The 22,839-nt window shown below is 46.3% G+C and overlaps 4 protein-coding genes and 3 non-coding genes across 7 annotated transcripts; 6 read left to right on the top strand and 1 right to left on the bottom strand.

Moving 5' to 3' along the window:
- The first annotated feature begins 1,061 nt into the window (after positions 1 to 1,061).
- On the top strand, positions 1,062 to 1,180 carry LOC123500925. The gene has a single exon (XR_006673499.1). It is a non-coding gene; the product is annotated as a 5S ribosomal RNA (ribosomal RNA).
- Positions 1,181 to 3,931: 2,751 nt separating this feature from the next.
- LOC123500920 (histone H3) lies at positions 3,932 to 4,529 on the top strand. Its single transcript, XM_045249483.1, has one exon. The coding sequence runs from the start codon at positions 4,063 to 4,065 to the stop codon at positions 4,471 to 4,473; it is 411 nt and encodes a 136-aa protein (XP_045105418.1). The 5' UTR covers positions 3,932 to 4,062; the 3' UTR covers positions 4,474 to 4,529.
- Positions 4,530 to 9,094: 4,565 nt separating this feature from the next.
- Positions 9,095 to 9,213, top strand: LOC123500924. Its single transcript, XR_006673498.1, has one exon. It is a non-coding gene; the product is annotated as a 5S ribosomal RNA (ribosomal RNA).
- A 2,817-nt stretch (positions 9,214 to 12,030) lies between these two features.
- LOC123500922 lies at positions 12,031 to 20,725 on the top strand. Its single transcript, XM_045249485.1, has 7 exons — positions 12,031 to 12,566; positions 13,459 to 13,479; positions 14,545 to 14,739; positions 15,175 to 15,246; positions 15,614 to 15,813; positions 15,942 to 16,146; positions 20,206 to 20,725. The coding sequence occupies exons 1-7, from the start codon at positions 12,164 to 12,166 to the stop codon at positions 20,667 to 20,669; spliced, it is 1,560 nt and encodes a 519-aa protein (XP_045105420.1). The 5' UTR covers positions 12,031 to 12,163; the 3' UTR covers positions 20,670 to 20,725.
- Positions 13,530 to 13,931, bottom strand: LOC123500921 (histone H2B). The gene has a single exon (XM_045249484.1). The coding sequence runs from the start codon at positions 13,926 to 13,928 to the stop codon at positions 13,557 to 13,559; it is 372 nt and encodes a 123-aa protein (XP_045105419.1). The 5' UTR covers positions 13,929 to 13,931; the 3' UTR covers positions 13,530 to 13,556.
- LOC123500923 lies at positions 17,085 to 17,203 on the top strand. The gene has a single exon (XR_006673497.1). It is a non-coding gene; the product is annotated as a 5S ribosomal RNA (ribosomal RNA).
- A 44-nt stretch (positions 20,726 to 20,769) lies between the features above and the next one.
- On the top strand, positions 20,770 to 21,523 carry LOC123500919 (histone H2A, sperm-like). The gene is made up of 2 exons (XM_045249482.1): positions 20,770 to 20,791; positions 21,012 to 21,523. The coding sequence occupies exons 1-2, from the start codon at positions 20,770 to 20,772 to the stop codon at positions 21,356 to 21,358; spliced, it is 369 nt and encodes a 122-aa protein (XP_045105417.1). The 3' UTR covers positions 21,359 to 21,523.
- Positions 21,524 to 22,839: the final 1,316 nt, after the last annotated feature.

Raw genomic sequence — 22,839 nt, 5'->3', positions numbered from 1 at the left:
TATAAAAGGTCCGGGATATGTTGACTCTTTTCTTATGGTGTTTTGCAGTTGCTGTTGTTGACACCAAATTCGAGACACCAGATTTAACCGCCAAATCCGTAGAGGGTACGTCCCTGACGCTTGAGGGCGTAGACGACGTCCATGGCAGTGACGGTCTTGCGCTTGGCGTGCTCGGTGTAGGTGACGGCATCCCTGATGACGTTCTCGAGGAACACCTTTAGCACCCCACGAGTCTCCTCGTAGATGAGACCGGAGATGCGCTTGACGCCGCCTCGGCGAGCCAACCGACGGATAGCGGGCTTGGTGATGCCCTGGATGTTGTCACGCAAAACCTTACGGTGACGCTTGGCTCCTCCCTTTCCAAGTCCCTTGCCTCCCTTGCCGCGGCCAGTCATGGTGACAGATGATGAGGCGCTGCTGCGAGTAGTAGTAGTAGTAGTAGTAGTGATACGACGTCTCGCTCACGAGTGTGACTCACATTTTTAGGATCGCGGTAATATATATGTAACTGGTGCCTTCCCGGTTGTAGTAGGGTAACAATATTTCCTGTTTTTCCCACTTGATCCAACATCGCTGGGTCATACGAACACGGTCTCCGTCTCGTCGTTGACCCTCGGACCACGCATCCGAGACGTACAACCGAGAGGCAAGCAAGAAAACGGCGTAAAACCAAATAATATCGAGTCGGAGGAGGTGCCAGATTTTCCAGCCAGCGGCATGCATGCAGCGAGCAACAAGCCAACCAGCCAGCCAGCCACAGAGGGAGGCAGACTGAGTCTGTGTCAGAATAATAATAATAATAATAATAATAATAATAAGAAGAAGAAGAAGAAGAAGAAGAAGAAGAAGAAGAAGAGAGACAGACAGACAGACAGACAGACAGACAGACAGACAGACAGACAGACAGACAGACAGAGAGAGAGAGAGAGAGAGAGATTAATCCAATAGGGAAACGATATTAAACCAAGAAACACCTAGAAAGGACTTGATTCACAGGGTATACGGAGTATAGTAGGGCAAGCCAGGAAGAATTTAAATCGGCCTAAAATCTCACATCGAGTGCCAACGACCACACCACGTTGAACACACCGCTTCTCGTCCGATCAGCGAAGTTAAGCAACGTTGGGTCCGGTTAGTACTTGGATGGGTGACCGCCTGGGAACACCAGATGTTGTTGGCATTCCATTATTTTTATTTATCTATTTATTTATTTATTATTTATTATTATTATTATTATTATAATAATAATAATAATAATAATAATAATAATAATAATAATAATAATAATAATAATAATAATAAGAAGAAGAAGAAGAAGAAGAAGGTTTGATTTGTCTATTCTTATATTGTTTTACCTGCTTATTTTATTCTTTGTTAATTCATCCATTTATTCTTGTACTACCTCGTGCCTGAATTACCAGACAAAACTGTGTATTCTAAACACACATGAGTAGGAGAGGACTCGAACTGACAATTTTTTTTTCTCTCCTATAGAGAAATTGCATCGAACCGCTAGCCTAGCTTGGTGCCGGGGGAAGGGGATAAGAATGACCACCTGCACGGACGTGTGCTGTGCTCTGTCGAGCTTGGACATTAACCATTGAAGTCTGAAGAAGAAAAAAAAAAAAAAAAAAACTAGAAAGTCACTGCAGCGGCTGTGGGAGGAGGAAAGACGCAAGCCGTCAGACTAACCGTGACACACGACACGCTAATAAATACGCACACTATAGTCTGACCATTTTTATGAAGATCACTTAGGCGTTGGCGTTTTTGGGGATTTTCCTGCCTGCGGCGCTGTCACACGTGTACCAATACGCGCCCCAAGTCAGGTACTTAATACTTTTTAACTGAATGGTGTTGTAGTACATATACATTGTGATGCTCTAAAGAGGCAAGTTAGAGGAATTTGTGTTTATTTTAAATAAATTTTGCATTGGTTTTGCAAACGCAACAACAATGCTTGACAACGTTTCCTCCGAGCGTTGTCACATCCTTCTGGGTGACCGAGTGAGGTCACAGGTCAAAGTGACCGTGTTAATCCATGGTGTGTGTGGGGAGCAAGGTTCTCATTGACACATAGGCTCTAATCCCTTAATTTGCCCAGCAACGCCGCAGGCCGGGAAATTCCCAAAAATGGCAACGTCTAAGTGATCTTCAGACTATAATAATCTGATTAACAATTTGTCTTGGCGATGTTGCAGTGGGTATTTGGTGAATGAAATGATCGATTGCTATCTTTACATCATCCATCCATCCTAATTTGACCTTAGAATCTAAAATGGTTGCTTTGCTGATGTCAGGTATGTTTGAGAAATCATATTCTTTGTATGTAAAATATAATGTTTTTTCTTGTGGATCGTAGTTGCTAAAGTGTGTCTGTGTATATATTAGGATTTTTATGCTATATGTTGGTGGCCCTTGCATTTGAAATAATTATATTGTGAAATTGTCAACTTTTTTTTTTTTTCGGTAGGGGCTAATGTATGCAATGTTTCTGCTAATTTATGGAAATTTTATGCAAATTTATGCAAATTAGCCAAATCAAATTGGGTCGAGAGCCCGCCCCGCTCGATAATGGGGAGGGGGACGCGCGAAAATCACTCCATTTTCTAATTTTACGATTTATGCACATACCCGGTAAAATCATGTAAACGGGAAAAAAAAAAAAAAAAAAAAAAAAAAAAAAATCGTCTAGAATTGTCGGTGGGATCCTTCTGTCCCTCTCCTTCCTCTCTCTCTCTCTCTCTCTCTCTCTCTCTCTCTCTCCTTGTGTGTGTGTGTGTAGTAATTCACTGTTTGATCTGCTGCAGTCTCTGACGAGACAGCCAGACGTTACCCTACGGAACGAGCTCAGAACTCATTATTTCCGATCTTCGGATAGGTCTGAGACCAGGCACACACCACACACCGGGACAACAAGGTCACAACTCCTCGATTTACATCCCGTACCTACTCACTGCTAGGTGAACAGGGGCTACACGTGAAAGGAGACACACCCAAATATCTCCACCCGGCCGGGGAATCGAACCCCGGTCCTCTGGCTTGTGAAGCCAGCGCTCTAACCACTGAGCTACCGGGCCGTGTGTGTGTTTCACTGTTTGATCTGCTGCAGTCTCTGACGAGACAGCCAGACGTTACCCTACGGAACGAGCTCAGAGCTCATTATTTCCGATCTTCGGATAGGCCTGAGACCAGGCACACACCACACACCGGGACAACAAGGTCACAACTCCTCGATTTACATCCCGTACCTACTCACTGCTAGGTGAACAGGGGCTACACGTGAAAGGAGACACACCCAAATATCTCCACCCGGCCAGTGTGTGTGTGTGTGTGTGTGTGTGTGTGTGTGTGTGTGTGTGTGTGTGTGTGTGAGTGTGTGAGAGAGAGTGTGTGAGAGAGAGAGAGAGAGAGAGAGAGAGAGAGAGAGAGAGAGAGAGAGAGAGAGAGAGAGAGAGAGAGAGAGAGAGAGAGAGAGAGAGAGAGAGATTACATTCTCATATAAGGAAAGGATATAATGTAAATTTATCATAGATATATGTATGTACAGTACGTGGTTTATGAAGAATTGTTACGCGAAAAGTTTTTTTTATTTTCAATATTCATTTAGTTAGGAAAAAGGAGTGGTGAGTGACCTGACACGGCGAAATCCCTGAGACATCTTGGCTACAACAATCTCTCTCTCTCTCTCTCTCTCTCTGTGTCTCTGTGTGTCTGTGTGTGTGTGTGTGTGTGTGTGTGTGTGTGTGTGTGTGTGTGTGTGTGTGTGTGCGTGCGTTTAAAATTTTTATTTTTATTTTTTTTTTTTGTTGTTTTTCTTTCTCTCTTTCCTTCCTCTTTCTCTCCCTCTCGCCTGCCTCAATTTCTTTGAGTTACCCATGACATGTTGTTATGGTTAGGAGGGGGGGGGAGTTTTCTGTGGTTGTCGAACACTCTTACGTCATTCCCGTCCAATCGTAAGGCAAGGTTGGGCCCCGGCAAACCGTATTTAAAGAAGTGCCAGCCTAAGCGCTCAACTCGCCCAACTGTTCGTTCCGAGCGGCAGTAACTTACTTACTCACCATGGCACGTACTAAGCAAACGGCCCGCAAGTCCACCGGTGGCAAGGCGCCCCGCAAGCAGCTTGCCACGAAGGCAGCTCGCAAATCTGCTCCTGCCACTGGAGGTGTCAAGAAGCCCCACCGTTACAGGCCAGGAACCGTGGCCCTCCGTGAGATCCGCCGTTATCAGAAGAGCACCGAACTGCTTATCAGGAAGCTGCCTTTCCAGCGCTTGGTGCGTGAAATTGCCCAGGATTTCAAGACTGACCTCCGCTTCCAGTCCTCCGCTGTCATGGCCCTCCAGGAAGCTTCCGAGGCTTATCTCGTGGGTCTCTTTGAAGACACTAACCTGTGCGCCATCCACGCCAAGCGTGTCACTATCATGCCCAAGGACATCCAGCTGGCTCGTCGAATCCGTGGCGAGCGTGCCTAATAAGTGTGTCATCCAAGGCAAGCAAGCAACAACAAACAATATCTAGGCCCTCTTCAGGGCCAAAGGTGCTTTATCTAAAGAGAATAATATTACATAGACCATGAATGGGTTGGCTTTGATCCGTATGGTCGAGCGATTTCCCTGATTAAAAAGACTTTTTTTTTTTTTTTTTTTTTCTCTCTCTTCTCTCTCTCTCTCTCTCTCTCTCTCTCTCTCTCTCTCTCTCTCTCTCTCTCTCTCTCTCTCTCTCTCTCTCTCTCTCTCTCTCTCTCTCTCTCTCTCTCTCTCTCTTTTTTTTTTTTTTTTTTCTTCAACCTTCCTCTCTGTGTCTAGGATCCGATATTCCATGTGCATGTTTCTGATCAGTAGTATGTCGGTGGCCGATGGAGAATGACTGCTTTCCCTCCAATCTGATTTGTAGATATATTGATTGATTGATTCACTGCAATTCAGTCAAGAAAACAAAGAAAGAAAGAAAGAAAGAAAAAAAAAAAAAAAAAAAAAAAAAAGGAGCGAAGATTCATGTTACAAGCTATAATAACTGTGTGCTTCCTGAGCTTTGTGTGATGAAAAACGTTATGTTACTGAAATAGGAGGCATCATCACTAATCAAGAAGAAGAAGAAGAGCATGAATGCACCCACCCTCCAAAGCCTGCCTGCCGTGATTAGTATCGTACGTACGCTTAATCATCACCATCATCATACTACTACTACGGGCTGCTGCTGTTGTGCAGTGGATGATGGATCTCTTTGCTCTGACCCGGTTGCGAGCCTCATTAATGACGAGCCAGCCATCTAGCTCATCCATATCCATCCATCCGGCTCTGGTGCACCAGCGGCGACCACCATCCACACTTGTCTATATTGTGTCTCCTTTTTTTTTGGATTCAGGTGTGGCTCCTATGGAGCCGGGTAGGGTTTGAATACTGTCTGAGACAGCAGTTGCTCTTTTTTCTTCTTTCCCCCCTTCTAGCTGACTGACAGTCAGTTTACTTGGAGGAGGTGTACTTGGTGACAGCCTTGGTGCCCTCAGAGACGGCGTGCTTTGCCAGTTCGCCGGGCAGAAGGAGACGGACGGCAGTCTGGATCTCCCGGCTGGTGATGGTGGAGCGCTTGTTGTAGTGTGCCAGGCGGGATGCCTCGGCAGCGATGCGCTCGAAAATGTCGTTCACGAAAGAGTTCATGATTGACATAGCCTTGGAGGACACGCCAGTGTCGGGGTGGACCTGCTTGAGCACCTTGTAGATGTAGATGGAGTAGCTTTCCTTCCTCCTCCGCTTCTTCTTCTTGTCCCCTTTGGCTATGGCCTTCTGAGCCTTGCCAGCCTTCTTGGCAGCCTTTCCTGATGCTTTGGGAGGCATGGTAGTAACGGCGTCGTTCAACTTGCGAAGAGTTGTGTTGTGTTGCACCCGACTTGCAGAGTGCCATTTATGTAAGCAATCCTGCTCAGGATCGCGAGTCGCCGCGAGAGCCAGCCTCCCGGTTGGGCGTTACGTGTTACGCGCTGATCCGATCTTCCTTTTATATAGAGGAAACGAGCCCGCCGAAGAACAGATAACGCACAACACAGCGACTCGCTCCCGCAGCTGACGGAGTGTTACTTGCTAATAATACCACTACTACTTGTTAATCCCACCTACTACCACTACTCGCCATGTCCGGACGCGGCAAAGGAGGAAAGGTGAAGGGAAAGTCAAAGTCCCGTTCCAGCCGTGCTGGACTCCAGTTCCCGGTCGGCAGGATTCATCGCCTCCTGAGGAAGGGCAACTACGCCGAGCGAGTGGGGGCTGGCGCCCCCCGTGTACCTTGCAGCGGTCATGGAGTACCTGGCCGCCGAAGTCCTCGAGCTTGCCGGCAACGCCGCCCGCGACAACAAGAAGACTCGCATCATCCCACGTCACCTGCAGCTGGCCATCCGGAACGACGAGGAACTTAACAAGCTCCTCTCCGGGGTCACCATTGCACAGGGTGGCGTGCTGCCAAACATTCAGGCTGTGCTCCTTCCCAAGAAGACCGAGAAGAAGTAAATCCCTCTCCTCCTCAATATCATCACCAACAAGTATATATATCCGGCTCCTCTTCGAGCCACACATTGACACATCTAGAGAATTGAATAGACTATAGTGTTAACAATGATATTAATAATAATGATGGTATATATATTTTTTTGATAATGAATGATAGAAATGCTAATGGTAGATTTTTTTTCTCTTTATATTTTTGTTCCGGCCTGCAGCGCTGCAAAAAAAAAAAAAAAAAAAAAACACCTTGCGCTGAGCAAATTATGGGATTAGAGCCCGTGTGTCAATGAGGACCTTGCTTCCCGCACACGCCCCTCTGTCTTGCTCTCTTGCTTCCCTCCTGGCTGGTAGGTAACTAGCGGGACAGGGATCAATTAACGCGGTCGGTCACTATGACCTGTGATCTCACTCGGCAGTCATCCAAGAGATGCGGATTAAACGTTGTCAAGTATTGCTGTGTTTGCAAAAAAAAACAAACAAACAATGCGAAATATGTTCAAAGATAAACAAGAAGCTTACTCCAACTTGCCTTTTCTTTTTCTTTTTTTCTTTTCTTTTTCATTTTCTTTTTCTTTTAGAGCATCACAATGTATATAATACAACACCGTTCAATTACCAAGTGTTAAGTACCTACCTGACATAAGGTGCGTATTGGTGCGTGCAAGTGTCCCCCCTCTCTTGCTTCCCTCCTGGTTGGTAGGTGGTAGGTAGGGACAGGGAGGGAGTGAGTGGCCCATGGATTAACGCTTTCACTTTGACCTGTGATCTCACTCGGCGGTCATCCCCGAGAGGGGAGGGCGCGCGGATCAAACGATGTCAAGTATTGCTGTGTTTGTTTGCAAAAACAATGCAAAATATATTTAAAGATAAACAGAAACTCTCCAACTTTTTTTTTTTTTTTTTTTGTTCTTTAAGGTGCGTATTGGTACGTACAAGTGTGACAGCGCTGCAGGCCGGAAAATTCCCGGCAGGTGGTGGACGTGGGATCGGGCAGACAGACAGACGTTCACGCGTCGGCTCGAAAGAATCACACCACACACCGTTTTGAAGGTATGTCAGTCGGCGAGGGGGATTTAATGAAAGGTACCTACCTACCTACATGTCACCGCGGTACCCAGGTTCTATCTAGGTGGCTACACTAAAGATGATGATGATGATGATGATGATGATGATGCGCTTCGGTGTTGATATGGACCCTCCCTCCTTGTATGGGTACCACTATAAAGAAATAAAATTGCCTGCGCCACTAATGGGCGGAAGCTTAACAAACAAACAAACAAACAGCACCTGTAGCAGCGGTTGGTGTCTGACCTCACATCACTTTCTCTTTCATCTGATTTACCTTTGAGTGATAAAACAAAGAGGAAAACAAATAGAAAGAAGGGAAAAGAAAAAAAAAAAAAAAGAAAGAAAAAAAAAAAAAAAAAAAAACACACACACACAAATTGTAATAATGACGTAAAGAGTAGGGACAACACTTTTACTTGGAACAACCATACTCCTAGTAGTGTTAGTCTATAACTTTTTCCTTCTCTTCATTTGTGTGGACCTATAAAAGGTCCGGGATATGTTGACTCTTTTCTTATGGTGTTTTGCAGTTGCTGTTGTTGACACCAAATTCCAGACACCAGATTTAACCGCCAAATCCGTAGAGGGTACGTCCCTGACGCTTGAGGGCGTAGACGACGTCCATGGCAGTGACGGTCTTGCGCTTGGCGTGCTCGGTGTAGGTGACGGCATCCCTGATGACGTTCTCGAGGAACACCTTTAGCACCCCACGAGTCTCCTCGTAGATGAGACCGGAGATGCGCTTGACGCCGCCTCGGCGAGCCAACCGACGGATAGCGGGCTTGGTGATGCCCTGGATGTTGTCACGCAAAACCTTACGGTGACGCTTGGCTCCTCCCTTTCCAAGTCCCTTGCCTCCCTTGCCGCGGCCAGTCATGGTGACAGATGATGAGGCGCTGCTGCGAGTAGTAGTAGTAGTAGTGATACGACGTCTCGCTCACGAGTGTGACTCACATTTTTAGGATCGCGGTAATATATATGTAACTGGTGCCTTCCCGGTTGTAGTAGGGTAACAATATTTCCTGTTTTTCCCACTTGATCCAACATCGCTGGGTCATACGAACACGGTCTCCGTCTCGTCGTTGACCCTCGGACCACGCATCCGAGACGTACAACCGAGAGGCAAGCAAGAAAACGGCGTAAAACCAAATAATATCGAGTCGGAGGAGGTGCCAGATTTTCCAGCCAGCGGCATGCATGCAGCGAGCAACAAGCCACCAGCCAGCCAGCCACAGAGGGAGGCAGACTGAGTCTGTGTCAGAATAATAATAATAATAATAATAATAATAAGAAGAAGAAGAAGAAGAAGAAGAAGAAGAAGAAGAGAAGACAGACAGACAGACAGACAGACAGACAGACAGACAGACAGACAGACAGACAGACAGAGAGAGAGAGAGAGAGAGAGATTAATCCAATAGGGAAACGATATTAAACCAAGAAACACCTAGAAAGGACTTGATTCACAGGGTATACGGAGTATAGTAGGGCAAGCCAGGAAGAATTTAAATCGGCCTAAAATCTCACATCGAGTGCCAACGACCACACCACGTTGAACACACCGCTTCTCGTCCGATCAGCGAAGTTAAGCAACGTTGGGTCCGGTTAGTACTTGGATGGGTGACCGCCTGGGAACACCAGATGTTGTTGGCATTCCATTATTTTTATTTATCTATTTATTTATTTATTATTTATTATTATTATTATTATAATAATAATAATAATAATAATAATAATAATAATAATAATAATAATAATAATAATAATAATAAGAAGAAGAAGAAGAAGAAGGTTTGATTTGTCTATTCTTATATTGTTTTACCTGCTTATTTTATTCTTTGTTAATTCATCCATTTATTCTTGTACTACCTCGTGCCTGGATTACCAGACAAAACTGTGTATTCTAAACACACATGAATAGGAGAGGACTCGAACTGACATTTTTTTCTCTCCTATAGAGAAATTGCATCGAACCGCTAGCCTAGCTTGGTGCCGGGGGAAGGGGATAAGAATGACCACCTGCACGGACGTGTGCTGTGCTCTGTCGAGCTTGGACATTAACCATTGAAGTCTGAAGAAGAAAAAAAAAAAAAAAAAAACTAGAAAGTCACTGCAGCGGCTGTGGGAGGAGGAAAGACGCAAGCCGTCAGACTAACCGTGACACACGACACGCTAATAAATACGCACACTATAGTCTGACCATTTTATGAAGATCACTTAGGCGTTGGCGTTTTGGGATTTTCCTGCCTGCGGCGCTGTCACACGTGTACCAATACGCGCCCCAAGTCAGGTACTTAATACTTTTTAACTGAATGGTGTTGTAGTACATATACATTGTGATGCTCTAAAGAGGCAAGTTAGAGGAATTTGTGTTTATTTTAAATAAATTTTGCATTGGTTTTGCAAACGCAACAACAATGCTTGACAACGTTTCCTCCGAGCGTTGTCACATCCTTCTGGGTGACCGAGTGAGGTCACAGGTCAAAGTGACCGTGTTAATCCATGGTGTGTGTGTGGGGAGCAAGGTTCTCATTGACACATAGGCTCTAATCCCTTAATTTGCCCAGCAACGCCGCAGGCCGGGAAATTCCCAAAAAATGGCAACGTCTAAGTGATCTTCAGACTATAATAATCTGATTAACAATTTGTCTTGGCCATGTTGCAGTGGGTATTTGGTGAATGAAATGATCGATTGCTATCTTTACATCATCCATCCATCCTAATTTGACCTTAGAATCTAAAATGGTTGCTTTGCTGATGTCAGGTATGTTTGAGAAATCATATTCTTTGTATGTAAAATATAATGTTTTTTTCTTGTGGATCGTAGTTGCTAAAGTGTGTCTGTGTATATATTAGGATTTTTATGCTATATGTTGGTGGCCCTTGCATTTGAAATAATTATATTGTGAAATTGTCAACTTTTTTTTTTTTTCGGTAGGGGCTAATGTATGCAATGTTTCTGCTAATTTATGGAAATTTTATGCAAATTTATGCAATTAGCCAAATCAAATTGGGGGCGGGTTGGGCCCCGCTCGATAATGGGGGGGGGACGCGCGAAAATCACTCCATTTTCTAATTTTGCGATTTATGCACATATCCGGTAAAATCATGTAAACGGGAAAAAAAAAAAAAAAAAAAAAAAAAAAAAAAAAATCGTCTAGAATTGTCGGTGGGATCCTTCTGTCCTCTCTCTCTCTCTCTCTCTCTCTCTCTCTCTCTCTCTCTCTCTGTGTGTGTGTGTGTGTGTGTGTAATTCACTGTTTGATCTGCTGCAGTCTCTGACGAGACAGCCAGACGTTACCCTACGGAACGAGCTCAGAACTCATTATTTCCGATCTTCGGATAGGTCTGAGACCAGGCACACACCACACACCGGGACAACAAGGTCACAACTCCTCGATTTACATCCCGTACCTACTCACTGCTAGGTGAACAGGGGCTACACGTGAAAGGAGACACACCCAAATATCTCCACCCGGCCGGGGAATCGAACCCCGGTCCTCTGGCTTGTGAAGCCAGCGCTCTAACCACTGAGCTACCGGGCCGTGTGTGTGTTTCACTGTTTGATCTGCTGCAGTCTCTGACGAGACAGCCAGACGTTACCCTACGGAACGAGCTCAGAGCTCATTATTTCCGATCTTCGGATAGGCCTGAGACCAGGCACACACCACACACCGGGACAACAAGGTCACAACTCCTCGATTTACATCCCGTACCTACTCACTGCTAGGTGAACAGGGGCTACACGTGAAAGGAGACACACCCAAATATCTCCACCCGGCCAGTGTGTGTGTGTGTGTGTGTGTGTGTGTGTGTGTGTGTGTGTGTGTGTGTGTGTGTGTGTGTGTGTGTGTGTGTGTGTGTGTGTGTGAGAGAGTGAGAGAGAGAGAGAGAGAGAGAGAGAGAGAGAGAGAGAGAGAGAGAGAGAGAGAGAGAGAGAGAGAGAGAGAGAGAGATTACATTCTCATATAAGGAAAGGATATAATGTAAATTTATCATAGATATATGTATGTACAGTACGTGGTTTATGAAGAATTGTTACGCGAATCTTTTTTTTATTTTCAATATTCATTTAGTTAGGAAAAGGAGTGGTGAGTGACCTGACACGGCGAAATCCATCTGAGACATCTTGGCTACAACAATGCTCTCTCTCTCTCTCTCTCTCTCTCTCTCTCTCTCTCTCTCTCTGTGTGTGTGTGTGTGTGTGTGTGTGTGTGTGTGTGTGTGTGTGTGTGTGTGTGTGTGTGTGTGTGTGTGTGTGTGTGTGTGTGTGTGTGTGTGTGTGTGTGTGTGTGTGTGTGTGTGTGTGTGCGTGCGTTTAAAAAATTTTTTATTTTATTTTATTTTTGTTGTGTTTTTTTTCTCTCTTTCCTTCCTCTTTCTCTCCCTCTCGCCTGCCTCAATTTCTTTGAGTTACCCATGACATGTTGTTATGGTTAGGAGGGGGGGGGAGTTTTCTGTGGTTGTCGAACACTCTTACGTCATTCCCGTCCAATCGTAAGGCAAGGTTGGGCCCCGGCAAACCGTATTTAAAGAAGTGCCAGCCTAAGCGCTCAACTCGCCCAACTGTTCGTTCCGAGCGGCAGTAACTTACTTACTCACCATGGCACGTACTAAGCAAACGGCCCGCAAGTCCACCGGTGGCAAGGCGCCCCGCAAGCAGCTTGCCACGAAGGCAGCTCGCAAATCTGCTCCTGCCACTGGAGGTGTCAAGAAGCCCCACCGTTACAGGCCAGGAACCGTGGCCCTCCGTGAGATCCGCCGTTATCAGAAGAGCACCGAACTGCTTATCAGGAAGCTGCCTTTCCAGCGCTTGGTGCGTGAAATTGCCCAGGATTTCAAGACTGACCTCCGCTTCCAGTCCTCCGCTGTCATGGCCCTCCAGGAAGCTTCCGAGGCTTATCTCGTGGGTCTCTTTGAAGACACTAACCTGTGCGCCATCCACGCCAAGCGTGTCACTATCATGCCCAAGGACATCCAGCTGGCTCGTCGAATCCGTGGCGAGCGTGCCTAATAAGTGTGTCATCCAAGGCAAGCAAGCAACAACAAACAATATCTAGGCCCTCTTCAGGGCCAAAGGTGCTTTATCTAAAGAGAATAATATTACATAGACCATGAATGGGTTGGCTTTGATCCGTATGGTCGAGCGATTTCCTGATTAGAAGACTTTTTTTTTTTTTCTCTCTCTCTCTCTCTCTCTCTCTCTCTCTCTCTCTCTCTCTCTCTCTCTCTCTCTCTCTCTCTCTCTCTCTCTCTCTCTCTCTCTCTCTCTCTCTCTCTCTCTCTCTCTCTCTTTTTTTTTTTTTTTTTCTTCAACCTTCCTCTCTGTGTCTAGGATCCGATATTCCATGTGCATGTTTCTGATCAGTAGTATGTCGGTGGCCGATGGAGAATGACTGCTTTCCCCTCCAATCTGATTTGTAGATATATTGATTGATTGATTCACTGCAATTCAGTCAAGAAAACAAAGAAAGAAAGAAAGAAAGAAATAAAAAAAATAAATAAAAAAAAAAAAGGAGCGAAGATTCATGTTACAAGCTATAATAACTGTGTGCTTCCTGAGCTTTGTGTGATGAAAAACGTTATGTTACTGAAATAGGAGGCATCATCACTAATCAAGAAGAAGAAGAAGAGCATGAATGCACCCACCCTCCAAAGCCTGCCTGCCGTGATTAGTATCGTACGTACGCTTAATCATCACCATCATCATACTACTACTACGGGCTGCTGCTGTTGTGCAGTGGATGATGGATCTCTTTGCTCTGACCCGGTTGCGAGCCTCATTAATGACGAGCCAGCCATCTAGCTCATCCATATCCATCCATCCGGCTCTGGTGCACCAGCGGCGACCACCATCCACACTTGTCTATATTGTGTCTCCTTTTTTTTTGGATTCAGGTGTGGCTCCTATGGAGCCGGGTAGGGTTTGAATACTGTCTGAGACAGCAGTTGCTCTTTTTTCTTCTTTCCCCCCTTCTAGCTGACTGACAGTCAGTTTACTTGGAGGAGGTGTACTTGGTGACAGCCTTGGTGCCCTCAGAGACGGCGTGCTTTGCCAGTTCGCCGGGCAGAAGGAGACGGACGGCAGTCTGGATCTCCCGGCTGGTGATGGTGGAGCGCTTGTTGTAGTGTGCCAGGCGGGATGCCTCGGCAGCGATGCGCTCGAAAATGTCGTTCACGAAAGAGTTCATGATTGACATAGCCTTGGAGGACACGCCAGTGTCGGGGTGGACCTGCTTGAGCACCTTGTAGATGTAGATGGAGTAGCTTTCCTTCCTCCTCCGCTTCTTCTTCTTGTCCCCTTTGGCTATGGCCTTCTGAGCCTTGCCAGCCTTCTTGGCAGCCTTTCCTGATGCTTTGGGAGGCATGGTAGTAACGGCGTCGTTCAACTTGCGAAGAGTTGTGTTGTGTTGCACCAAAGTTTCAAAGTTTCAAAGTTTATTTAGTAAAGATGGGTTACAACAAGAGGGTAGAGTGTACCAGGACTGGTACACTGGAAGAAAAAGGAGGAAATATAGAAATACAGTAGGAGTTAAAAGTTGCCGGGCGGTCCGGCCTGCTGCTGTAAAGTGATGAATGTCACAGGGCAGTACGTGATGGGTCAAGGGTGGAAACCGGAGTTCCCGGAGGAAAACCACCCATACTGCTGTGAGAGAGTGAGAAAGGGGAGGGTTACATGAATTTTAAATATATAATCGTTAATACATACAGTTAATTGTACAGTCTACAGAAGGCTAAAGGTAAGTACATGTTTAGTGGTTAATTTCCACAGCAGCACAGATGACTTCTGGGTGGAAACCGGAGCTCCCGGGGAAAACCACCCGTGCTGCTGTGATGAGATGCTGGTTAAGGGGAAAATAGTAAATATACATGTATACAATGAAATGTTCAATGAAAATTCAATGAAAAGTTCACAGTGAGCACTGACACATGAGTAATCCTTTCACATATAGTGAGCACACAAGGAATGTCTTTATCTGTTAGTGGTCGCAATCGGTAAACCCTGCAGCCATGCGGCTGGCAAGTATGGTCACAGTCGGCGGCCGATGGCGAAGACGTGGTTCATAGGGCAGCCGTGGGTGACGTCGGCACGATGTCCGTCCTGGCACGACCCCTCATCTGTGCGTCCCTGGATCTCAGCCCCACTGCCGGGAGTTTTGCAAGCATCCCGGAGGTCAGGTACCCTTGCTGGAACGTAGGCCAGTGTCCCAGCAACTCAGGGCGTAGGGCGTGAGGGGAGCTACACCGAAGGAACCGGCACTGGGCTGCCGTCGGTGTCATCTGGAGATGTCATCAGTCCTGGCAGGTCCCGAGGTGCCTTGTCTTCGCTGATCCGCTGCACCGTCATCTCCTGGTCTTCGTCTCTCGTCTCTCGATAGGTTGCAGGCCCTCTCTCCAGTCAGCATCGCAGTTCGCAGGTCGAGGTCGAATGGTGGCAGGAAGAAGCCGGGATGAAGTTTCTGTTTGGGATGTAATATTTACAAGTACAAAATCAAAGTAATGGGAGTGAAGCGTGAATTGATACAGGTGATGTAATTTAGATATGGAGGTGGACTTTTGTAAACGGAATTTTAACTTTCACCTGTATCTTGGCTCTGGTTGTCCTTCTTGCAGTTTTAGGAGACTTCTTGGGAACCAAGCGTGCTGCCTGTCTGGAGTCTCCTCGTGCAGGGCCTGTAGTTCACGGTACTGGTCCCAGCCCTCGTCCTCCATTCGTTCCCAAACCTTGGTGGCCATCTCATGGAGGCGGACGTTGAGGGCTGGGAGGGACGCGGCCTCGTGAAGCGATGCCGAGGTGGTGAAGTCGTCCCATCTGGTACCGAAGGCGAACCTCAGGGCGCTGTTCTGCACTTTCTGCAATCTGCTGATAGCTGTTCTGGAGAGTGCATGCAGAGGAACAGGAGGATAAGAGAGAATAGGTAGAACTAGAGCTTTACTAGATGGAGTTTAAGACCAGTGGCCAAGTCCCTAAAGCGGTACAACCTGGCGAGGGCTGACTTTGCTCTTGCTACCCTTTGGGACACGTGAGAGGTGTATCCCATGGAGGCCACAGACAGTCCCAGGAGTGAACCCCTGGGACTGAACTCAATGTCATCCCCATCCACAAACAGTGGTGCGGGGTTTTGTGGCAAGGGGAATCACAGTGAACTTGGCCATGTTGGTCCTGATCCTCCACTCCTTCTCGAAGGCGTTGACGCGGGTGATCTCTCTGCTGGTGCGGGCGTTCGTCATTCTACTGGAGCGGCCTGGATGGTGAACAACCTGTGAAACATCATCGGCATACAGTATGTTAATACCAGCGCCTGCGAGAGGGCAGTCGCTGGTGTAGATGTTGTAAAGGGTGGGTGACAGCACACTTCCTGTGGGACTCCTGTGGCCAGGGGAAAGGTGGGCCGATGTGGCCCCACTCTCACCCTGGCTGTCCTATCCTCGAGGAAATCACAGAGCAGGCGCTCAACCGGGCCAGGCAGACCCAGGTGAAGTATCTTGTACTTCAATCCAAGATGCCAGACCCGGTCAAACGCCTTACTTACGTCCCTCAGAACCAAGTTGCAGCGGAAGCTGTTGGCCTGGTGCAGGGCCATGGTCTCCGTGGTCCATGGCAGTGACGGTCTTGCGCTTGGCGTGCTCGGTGTAGGTGACGGCATCCCTGATGACGTTCTCGAGGAACACCTTTAGCACCCCACGAGTCTCCTCGTAGATGAGACCGGAGATGCGCTTGACGCCGCCTCGGCGAGCCAACCGACGGATAGCGGGCTTGGTGATGCCCTGGATGTTGTCACGCAAAACCTTACGGTGACGCTTGGCTCCTCCCTTTCCAAGTCCCTTGCCTCCCTTGCCGCGGCCAGTCATGGTGACAGATGATGAGGCGCTGCTGCGAGTAGTAGTAGTAGTAGTGATACGATGTCTCGCTCACGAGTGTGACTCGCATTTTTGCCTCGCGGTAATATATATATGGAGCAGGTGCCTTCCCGGTTGTAGTAGGGTAACAATATTTCCTGTTTTTCCCACTTGATCCAACATCGCTGGGTCATACGAACACGGTCTCCGTCTCGTCGTTGACCCTCGGACCACGCATCCGAGACGTACAACCGAGAGGCAAGCAAGAAAACGGCGTAAAACCAAATAATATCGAGTCGGAGGAGGTGCCAGATTTTCCAGCCAGCGGCATGCATGCAGCGAGCAACAAGCCAACCAGCCAGCCAGCCACAGAGGGAGGCAGACTGAGTCTGTGTCAGAATAATAATAATAATAATAATAATAATAATAATAATAATAATAAGAAGAAGAAGAAGAAGAAGAAGAAGAAGAAGAAGAAGAAGAAGAAGAAGAGAGAAGAAGACAGACAGACAGACAGACAGACAGACAGACAGACAGACAGAGAGAGACTGACAGAGATTAATCCAATAGGGAAACGATATTAAACCAAGAAACACCTAGAAAGGACTTGATTCACAGGGTATACGGAGTATAGTAGGGCAAGCCAGGAAGAATTTAAAGGGGCCTAAAATCTCACATCGAGTGCCAACGACCACACCACGTTGAACACACCGCTTCTCGTCCGATCAGCGAAGTTAAGCAACGTTGGGTCCGGTTAGTACTTGGATGGGTGACCGCCTGGGAACACCAGATGTTGTTGGCATTCCATTATTTTTCATTTATCTATTTATTTATTTTTATTTTATTATTATTATTATTATTATTATAATAATAATAATAATAATAATAATAATAATAATAATAATAATAATAAGAAGAAGAAGAAGAAGAAGAAGAAGAAGAAGGTTTGATTTGTCTATTCTTATATTGTTTTACCTGCTTATTTTATTCTTTGTTAATTCATCCATTTATTCTTGTACTACCTCGTGCCTGGATTACCAGACAAAACTGTGTATTCTAAACACACATGAATAGGAGAGGACTCGAACTGACATTTTTTTTTTCTCTCCTATAGAGAAATTGCATCGAACCGCTAGCCTAGCTTGGTGCCGGGGGAAGGGGATAAGAATGACCACCTGCACGGACGTGTGCTGTGCTCTGTCGAGCTTGGATATTAACCATTGAAGTCTGAAGAAGAAAAAAAAAAAAAAAAAAACCTAGAAAGTCACTGCAGCGGCTGTGGGAGGAGGAAAGACGCAAGCCGTCAGACTAACCGTGACACACGACACGCTAATAAATACGCACACTATAGTCTGACCATTTTTATGAAGATCACTTAGGCGTTGGCGTTTTTGGGGATTTTCCTGCCTGCGGCGCTGTCACACGTGTACCAATACGCGCCCCAAGTCAGGTACTTAATACTTTTTAACTGAATGGTGTTGTAGTACATATACATTGTGATGCTCTAAAGAGGCAAGTTAGAGGAATTTGTGTTTATTTTTAAATAAATTTTGCATTGGTTTTGCAAACGCAACAACAATGCTTGACAACGTTTCCTCCGAGCGTTGTCACATCCTTCTGGGTGACTGAGTGAGGTCACAGGTCAAAGTGACCGTGTTAATCCATGGTGTGTGGGGAGCAAGGTTATCATTGACACATAGGCTCTAATCCCTTAATTTGCCCAGCAACGCCGCAGGCCGGGAAATTCCCAAAAATGGCAACGTCTAAGTGATCTTCACACTATAATAATCTGATTAACAATTTGTCTTGGCCATGTTGCAGTGGGTATTTGGTGAATGAAATGATCGATTGCTATCTTTACATCATCCATCCATCCTAATTTGACCTTAGAATCTAAAATGGTTGCTTTGCTGATGTCATTCAGGTATATTTGAGAAATCATATTCTTTGTATGTAAAATATAATGTTTTTTTTTTTTTTGTGGATCGTAGTTGCTAAAGTGTGTCTGTGTATATATTAGGATTTTCATGCTATATGTTGGTGGCCCTTGCATTTGAAATAATTATATTGTGAAATTGTCAACTTTTTTTTTTTTTCGGTAGGGGCTAATGTATGCAATGTTTCTGCTAATTTATGGAAATTTTATGCAAATTAGCCAAATCAAATTGGGGGTCGATAATGGGGGGGGGACGCGCGAAAATCACTCCATTTTCTAATTTTGCGATTTATGCACATATCCGGTAAAATCATGTAAACGGGAAAAAAAAAAAAAAAAAAAAAAAAAAAAAAAAAAATCGTCTAGAATTGTCGGTGGGATCCTTCTGTCCTCTCTCTCTCTCTCTCTCTCTCTCTCTCTCTCTCTCTCTCTCTGTGTGTGTGTGTTACACTGTAATTCACTGTTTGATCTGCTGCAGTCTCTGACGAGACAGCCAGACGTTACCCTACGGAACGAGCTCAGAACTCATTATTTCCGATCTTCGGATAGGTCTGAGACCAGGCACACACCACACACCGGGACAACAAGGTCACAACTCCTCGATTTACATCCCGTACCTACTCACTGCTAGGTGAACAGGGGCTACACGTGAAAGGAGACACACCCAAATATCTCCACCCGGCCGGGGAATCGAACCCCGGTCCTCTGGCTTGTGAAGCCAGCGCTCTAACCCCTGAGCTACCGGGCCGTGTGTGTGTTTCACTGTTTGATCTGCTGCAGTCTCTGACGAGACAGCCAGACGTTACCCTACGGAACGAGCTCAGAGCTCATTATTTCCGATCTTCGGATAGGCCTGAGACCAGGCACACACCACACACCGGGACAACAAGGTCACAACTCCTCGATTTACATCCCGTACCTACTCACTGCTAGGTGAACAGGGGCTACACGTGAAAGGAGACACACCCAAATATCTCCACCCGGCCAGTGTGTGTGTGTGTGTGTGTGTGTGTGTGTGTGTGTGTGTGTGTGTGTGTGTGTGAGAGAGAGAGAGAGAGAGAGAGAGAGAGAGAGAGAGAGAGAGAGAGAGAGAGAGAGAGAGAGAGAGAGAGAGAGAGAGAGAGAGAGAGAGAGAGAGAGAGAGAGAGCATTGTTGTAGCCAAGATGTCTCAGGGGATTTCGCCGTGTCAGGTCACTCACCACTCCTTTTTCCTAACTAAATGAATATTGAAAATAAAAAAAACTTTTCGCGTAACAATTCTTCATAAACCACGTACTGTACATACATATATCTATGATAAATTTACATTATATCCTTTCCTTATATGAGAATGTAATCTCTCTCTCTCTCTCTCTCTCTCTCTCTCTCTCTCTCTCTCTCTCTCTCTCTCTCTCTCTCTCTCTCTCTCTCTCTCTCTCTCTCTCTCTCTCTCTCTCTCTCTCTCTCTCTCTGTGTGTGTGTGTGTGTGTGTGTGTGTGTGTGTGTGTGTGTGTGTGTGTGTGTGTGTGTGTGTGTGTGTGTGTGTGTGTGTGTGTGTGTGTGTGTGTGTGTGTGTGTGTGTGTGTGTGTGTGTGTGTGTGTGTGTGTGTGTGTGTGTGTGTGTGTGTGTGTGTGTGTGTGTGTGTGTGTGTGTGTGTGTGTGTGTGTGTGTGTATTTTATATTATTTTTTGTTGTGTTTTCTTTTTCTCTTTCCTTCCTCTTTCTCTCCTCTCGCCTGCCTCAATTTCTTTGAGTTACCCATGACATGTTGTTATGGTTAGGGGGGGGAGTTTTCTGTGGTTGTCGAACACTCTTACGTCATTCCCGTCCAATCGTAAGGCAAGGTTGGGCCCCGGCAAACCGTATTTAAAGAAGTGCCAGCCTAAGCGCTCAACTCGCCCAACTGTTCGTTCCGAGCGGCAGTAACTTACTTACTCACCATGGCACGTACTAAGCAAACGGCCCGCAAGTCCACCGGTGGCAAGGCGCCCCGCAAGCAGCTTGCCACGAAGGCAGCTCGCAAATCTGCTCCTGCCACTGGAGGTGTCAAGAAGCCCCACCGTTACAGGCCAGGAACCGTGGCCCTCCGTGAGATCCGCCGTTATCAGAAGAGCACCGAACTGCTTATCAGGAAGCTGCCTTTCCAGCGCTTGGTGCGTGAAATTGCCCAGGATTTCAAGACTGACCTCCGCTTCCAGTCCTCCGCTGTCATGGCCCTCCAGGAAGCTTCCGAGGCTTATCTCGTGGGTCTCTTTGAAGACACTAACCTGTGCGCCATCCACGCCAAGCGTGTCACTATCATGCCCAAGGACATCCAGCTGGCTCGTCGAATCCGTGGCGAGCGTGCCTAATAAGTGTGTCATCCAAGGCAAGCAAGCAACAACAAACAATATCTAGGCCCTCTTCAGGGCCAAAGGTGCTTTATCTAAAGAGAATAATATTACATAGACCATGAATGGGTTGGCTTTGATCCGTATGGTCGAGCGATTTCCCTGATTAGAAGACTTTTTTTTTTTTTTTTCCTCTCTCTCTCTCTCTCTCTCTCTCTCTCTCTCTCTCTCTCTCTCTCTCTCTCTCTCTCTCTCTCTCTCTCTCTCTCTCTCTCTCTCTCTCTCTCTCTCTCTCTCTCTCTCTCTCTCTCTCTCTCTTCTTTTTTTTTTTTTTTTTTCTTCAACCTTCCTCTCTGTGTCTAGGATCCGATATTCCGTCAAAGTCCCGTTCCAGCCGTGCTGGACTCCAGTTCCCGGTCGGCAGGATTCATCGCCTCCTGAGGAAGGGCAACTACGCCGAGCGAGTGGGGGCTGGCGCCCCCGTGTACCTTGCAGCGGTCATGGAGTACCTGGCCGCCGAAGTCCTCGAGCTTGCCGGCAACGCCGCCCGCGACAACAAGAAGACTCGCATCATCCCGCGTCACCTGCAGCTGGCCATCCGGAACGACGAGGAACTTAACAAGCTCCTCTCCGGGGTCACCATTGCACAGGGTGGCGTGCTGCCAAACATTCAGGCTGTGCTCCTTCCCAAGAAGACCGAGAAGAAGTAAATCCCTCTCCTCCTCAATATCATCACCAACAAGTATATACATCCGGCTCCTCTTCGGAGCCACACATTGACACATCTAGAGAATTGAATAGACTATAGTGTTAACCATGATATTAATAATAATGATGGTATATATTTTTTTGATAATGAATGATAGAAATGCTAATGGTAGAATTTTTTTTTCTCTTTATTTTTTGTTCCGGCCTGCAGCGCTGCAAAAAAAAAAAAAAAAAAAAAAAAAAAAAACCTTGCGCTGAGCAAATTATGGGATTAGGGCCCGTGTGTCAATGAGGACCTTGCTTCCCGCACACGCCCCTCTGTCTTGCTCTCTTGCTTCCCTCCTGGCTGGTAGGTAGCTAGCGGGACAGGGATCAATTAACGCGGTCGGTCACTTTGACCTGTGATCTCACTCGGCAGTCATCCAAGAGATGCGGATTAAACGTTGTCAAGTATTGCTGTGTTTGCAAACAAACAAACAATGCGAAATATGTTCAAAGATAAACAAGAAGCTTACTCCAACTTGCCTTTTCTTTTTTTTTTTTCTTTTCTTTTCTTTTAGAGCATCACAATGTATATAATACAACACCGTTCAATTACCAAGTATTAAGTACCTACCTGACTTAAGGTGCGTATTGGTGCGTGCAAGTGTCCCCTCTCTTGCTTCCCTCCTGGCTGGTAGGTGGTAGGTAGGGACAGGGAGGAGGAGTGAGTGACCCATGGATTAACGCTTTCACTTTGACCTGTGATCTCACTCGGCGGTCATCCCCGAGAGGGGAGGGCGCGCGGATCAAACGATGTCAAGTATTGCTGTGTTTGTTTGCAAAAACAATGCAAAATATATTTAAAGATAAACAGAAACTCTCCAACTTTTTTTTTTTTTTTTTTTTTGTTCTTTAAGGTGTGCGTATTGGAGTGTGACAGCGCTGCAGGCCGGAAAATTCCCGGCAGGAACAAAAAAAAAAAAAAAAAAAAACCTAAAAGATCTCCATACAAGTAAGCGGTCAGACCATAGTGGATAAGGTGGTGGACGTGGGATCGGGCAGACAGACAGACGTTCACGCGTCGGCTCGAAAGAATCACACCACACACCGTTTTGAAGGTATGTCAGTCGGCGAGGGGGATTTAATGAAAGGTACCTACCTACCTACATGTCACCGCGGTACCCAGGTTCTATCTAGGTGGCTACACCAAAGATGATGATGATGATGATGATGATGATGATGCGCTTCGGTGTTGATATGGACCCTCCCTCCTTGTATGGGTACCACTATAAAGAAATAAAATTGCCTGCGCCACTAATGGGCGGAAGCTTAACAAACAAACAAACAAACAGCACCTGTAGCAGCGGTTGGTGTCTGACCTCACATCACTTAGTTGATAATCCTTTCTCTTTCATTTGATTTACCTTTGAGTGATAAAACAGAGAGGAAAACAAATAGAAAGAAAGGAAAAGAAAAAAAAAGAAAAGGAAAAAAAAAAAAA

This window comes from Portunus trituberculatus, unplaced genomic scaffold, assembly GCF_017591435.1.
Source record: "Portunus trituberculatus isolate SZX2019 unplaced genomic scaffold, ASM1759143v1 PGA_scaffold_514__1_contigs__length_24514, whole genome shotgun sequence".
Classification (NCBI taxonomy): Eukaryota; Metazoa; Arthropoda; class Malacostraca; order Decapoda; family Portunidae; genus Portunus; species Portunus trituberculatus.
The sequence above is the reverse complement of the archived record's forward strand: the minus strand, read 5'-3'. Positions and strand labels throughout refer to the sequence as shown.

What these genes read in the sequence shown, in the direction of transcription:
- LOC123500920 (XM_045249483.1), top strand. Translation starts at nt 4,063, where the DNA reads ATGGCACGTACTAAGCAAACGGCCCGCAAGTCCACCGGTGGCAAGGCG.
- LOC123500922 (XM_045249485.1), top strand. Translation starts at nt 12,164, where the DNA reads ATGGCACGTACTAAGCAAACGGCCCGCAAGTCCACCGGTGGCAAGGCG. An exon ending in TGCAGGGCCTGTAGTTCACG is followed by an intron (nt 15,247 to 15,613) that starts GTACTGGTCCCA and finishes TGGAGGCCACAG; the next exon opens with ACAGTCCCAGGAGTGAACCC. An exon ending in CTACTGGAGCGGCCTGGATG is followed by an intron (nt 15,814 to 15,941) that starts GTGAACAACCTG and finishes TCCTGTGGCCAG; the next exon opens with GGGAAAGGTGGGCCGATGTG.
- LOC123500921 (XM_045249484.1), bottom strand. Translation starts at nt 13,928, where the DNA reads ATGCCTCCCAAAGCATCAGGAAAGGCTGCCAAGAAGGCTGGCAAGGCT.
- LOC123500919 (XM_045249482.1), top strand. Translation starts at nt 20,770, where the DNA reads ATGAATGGGTTGGCTTTGATCC. An exon ending in GAATGGGTTGGCTTTGATCC is followed by an intron (nt 20,792 to 21,011) that starts GTATGGTCGAGC and finishes CTCTGTGTCTAG; the next exon opens with GATCCGATATTCCGTCAAAG.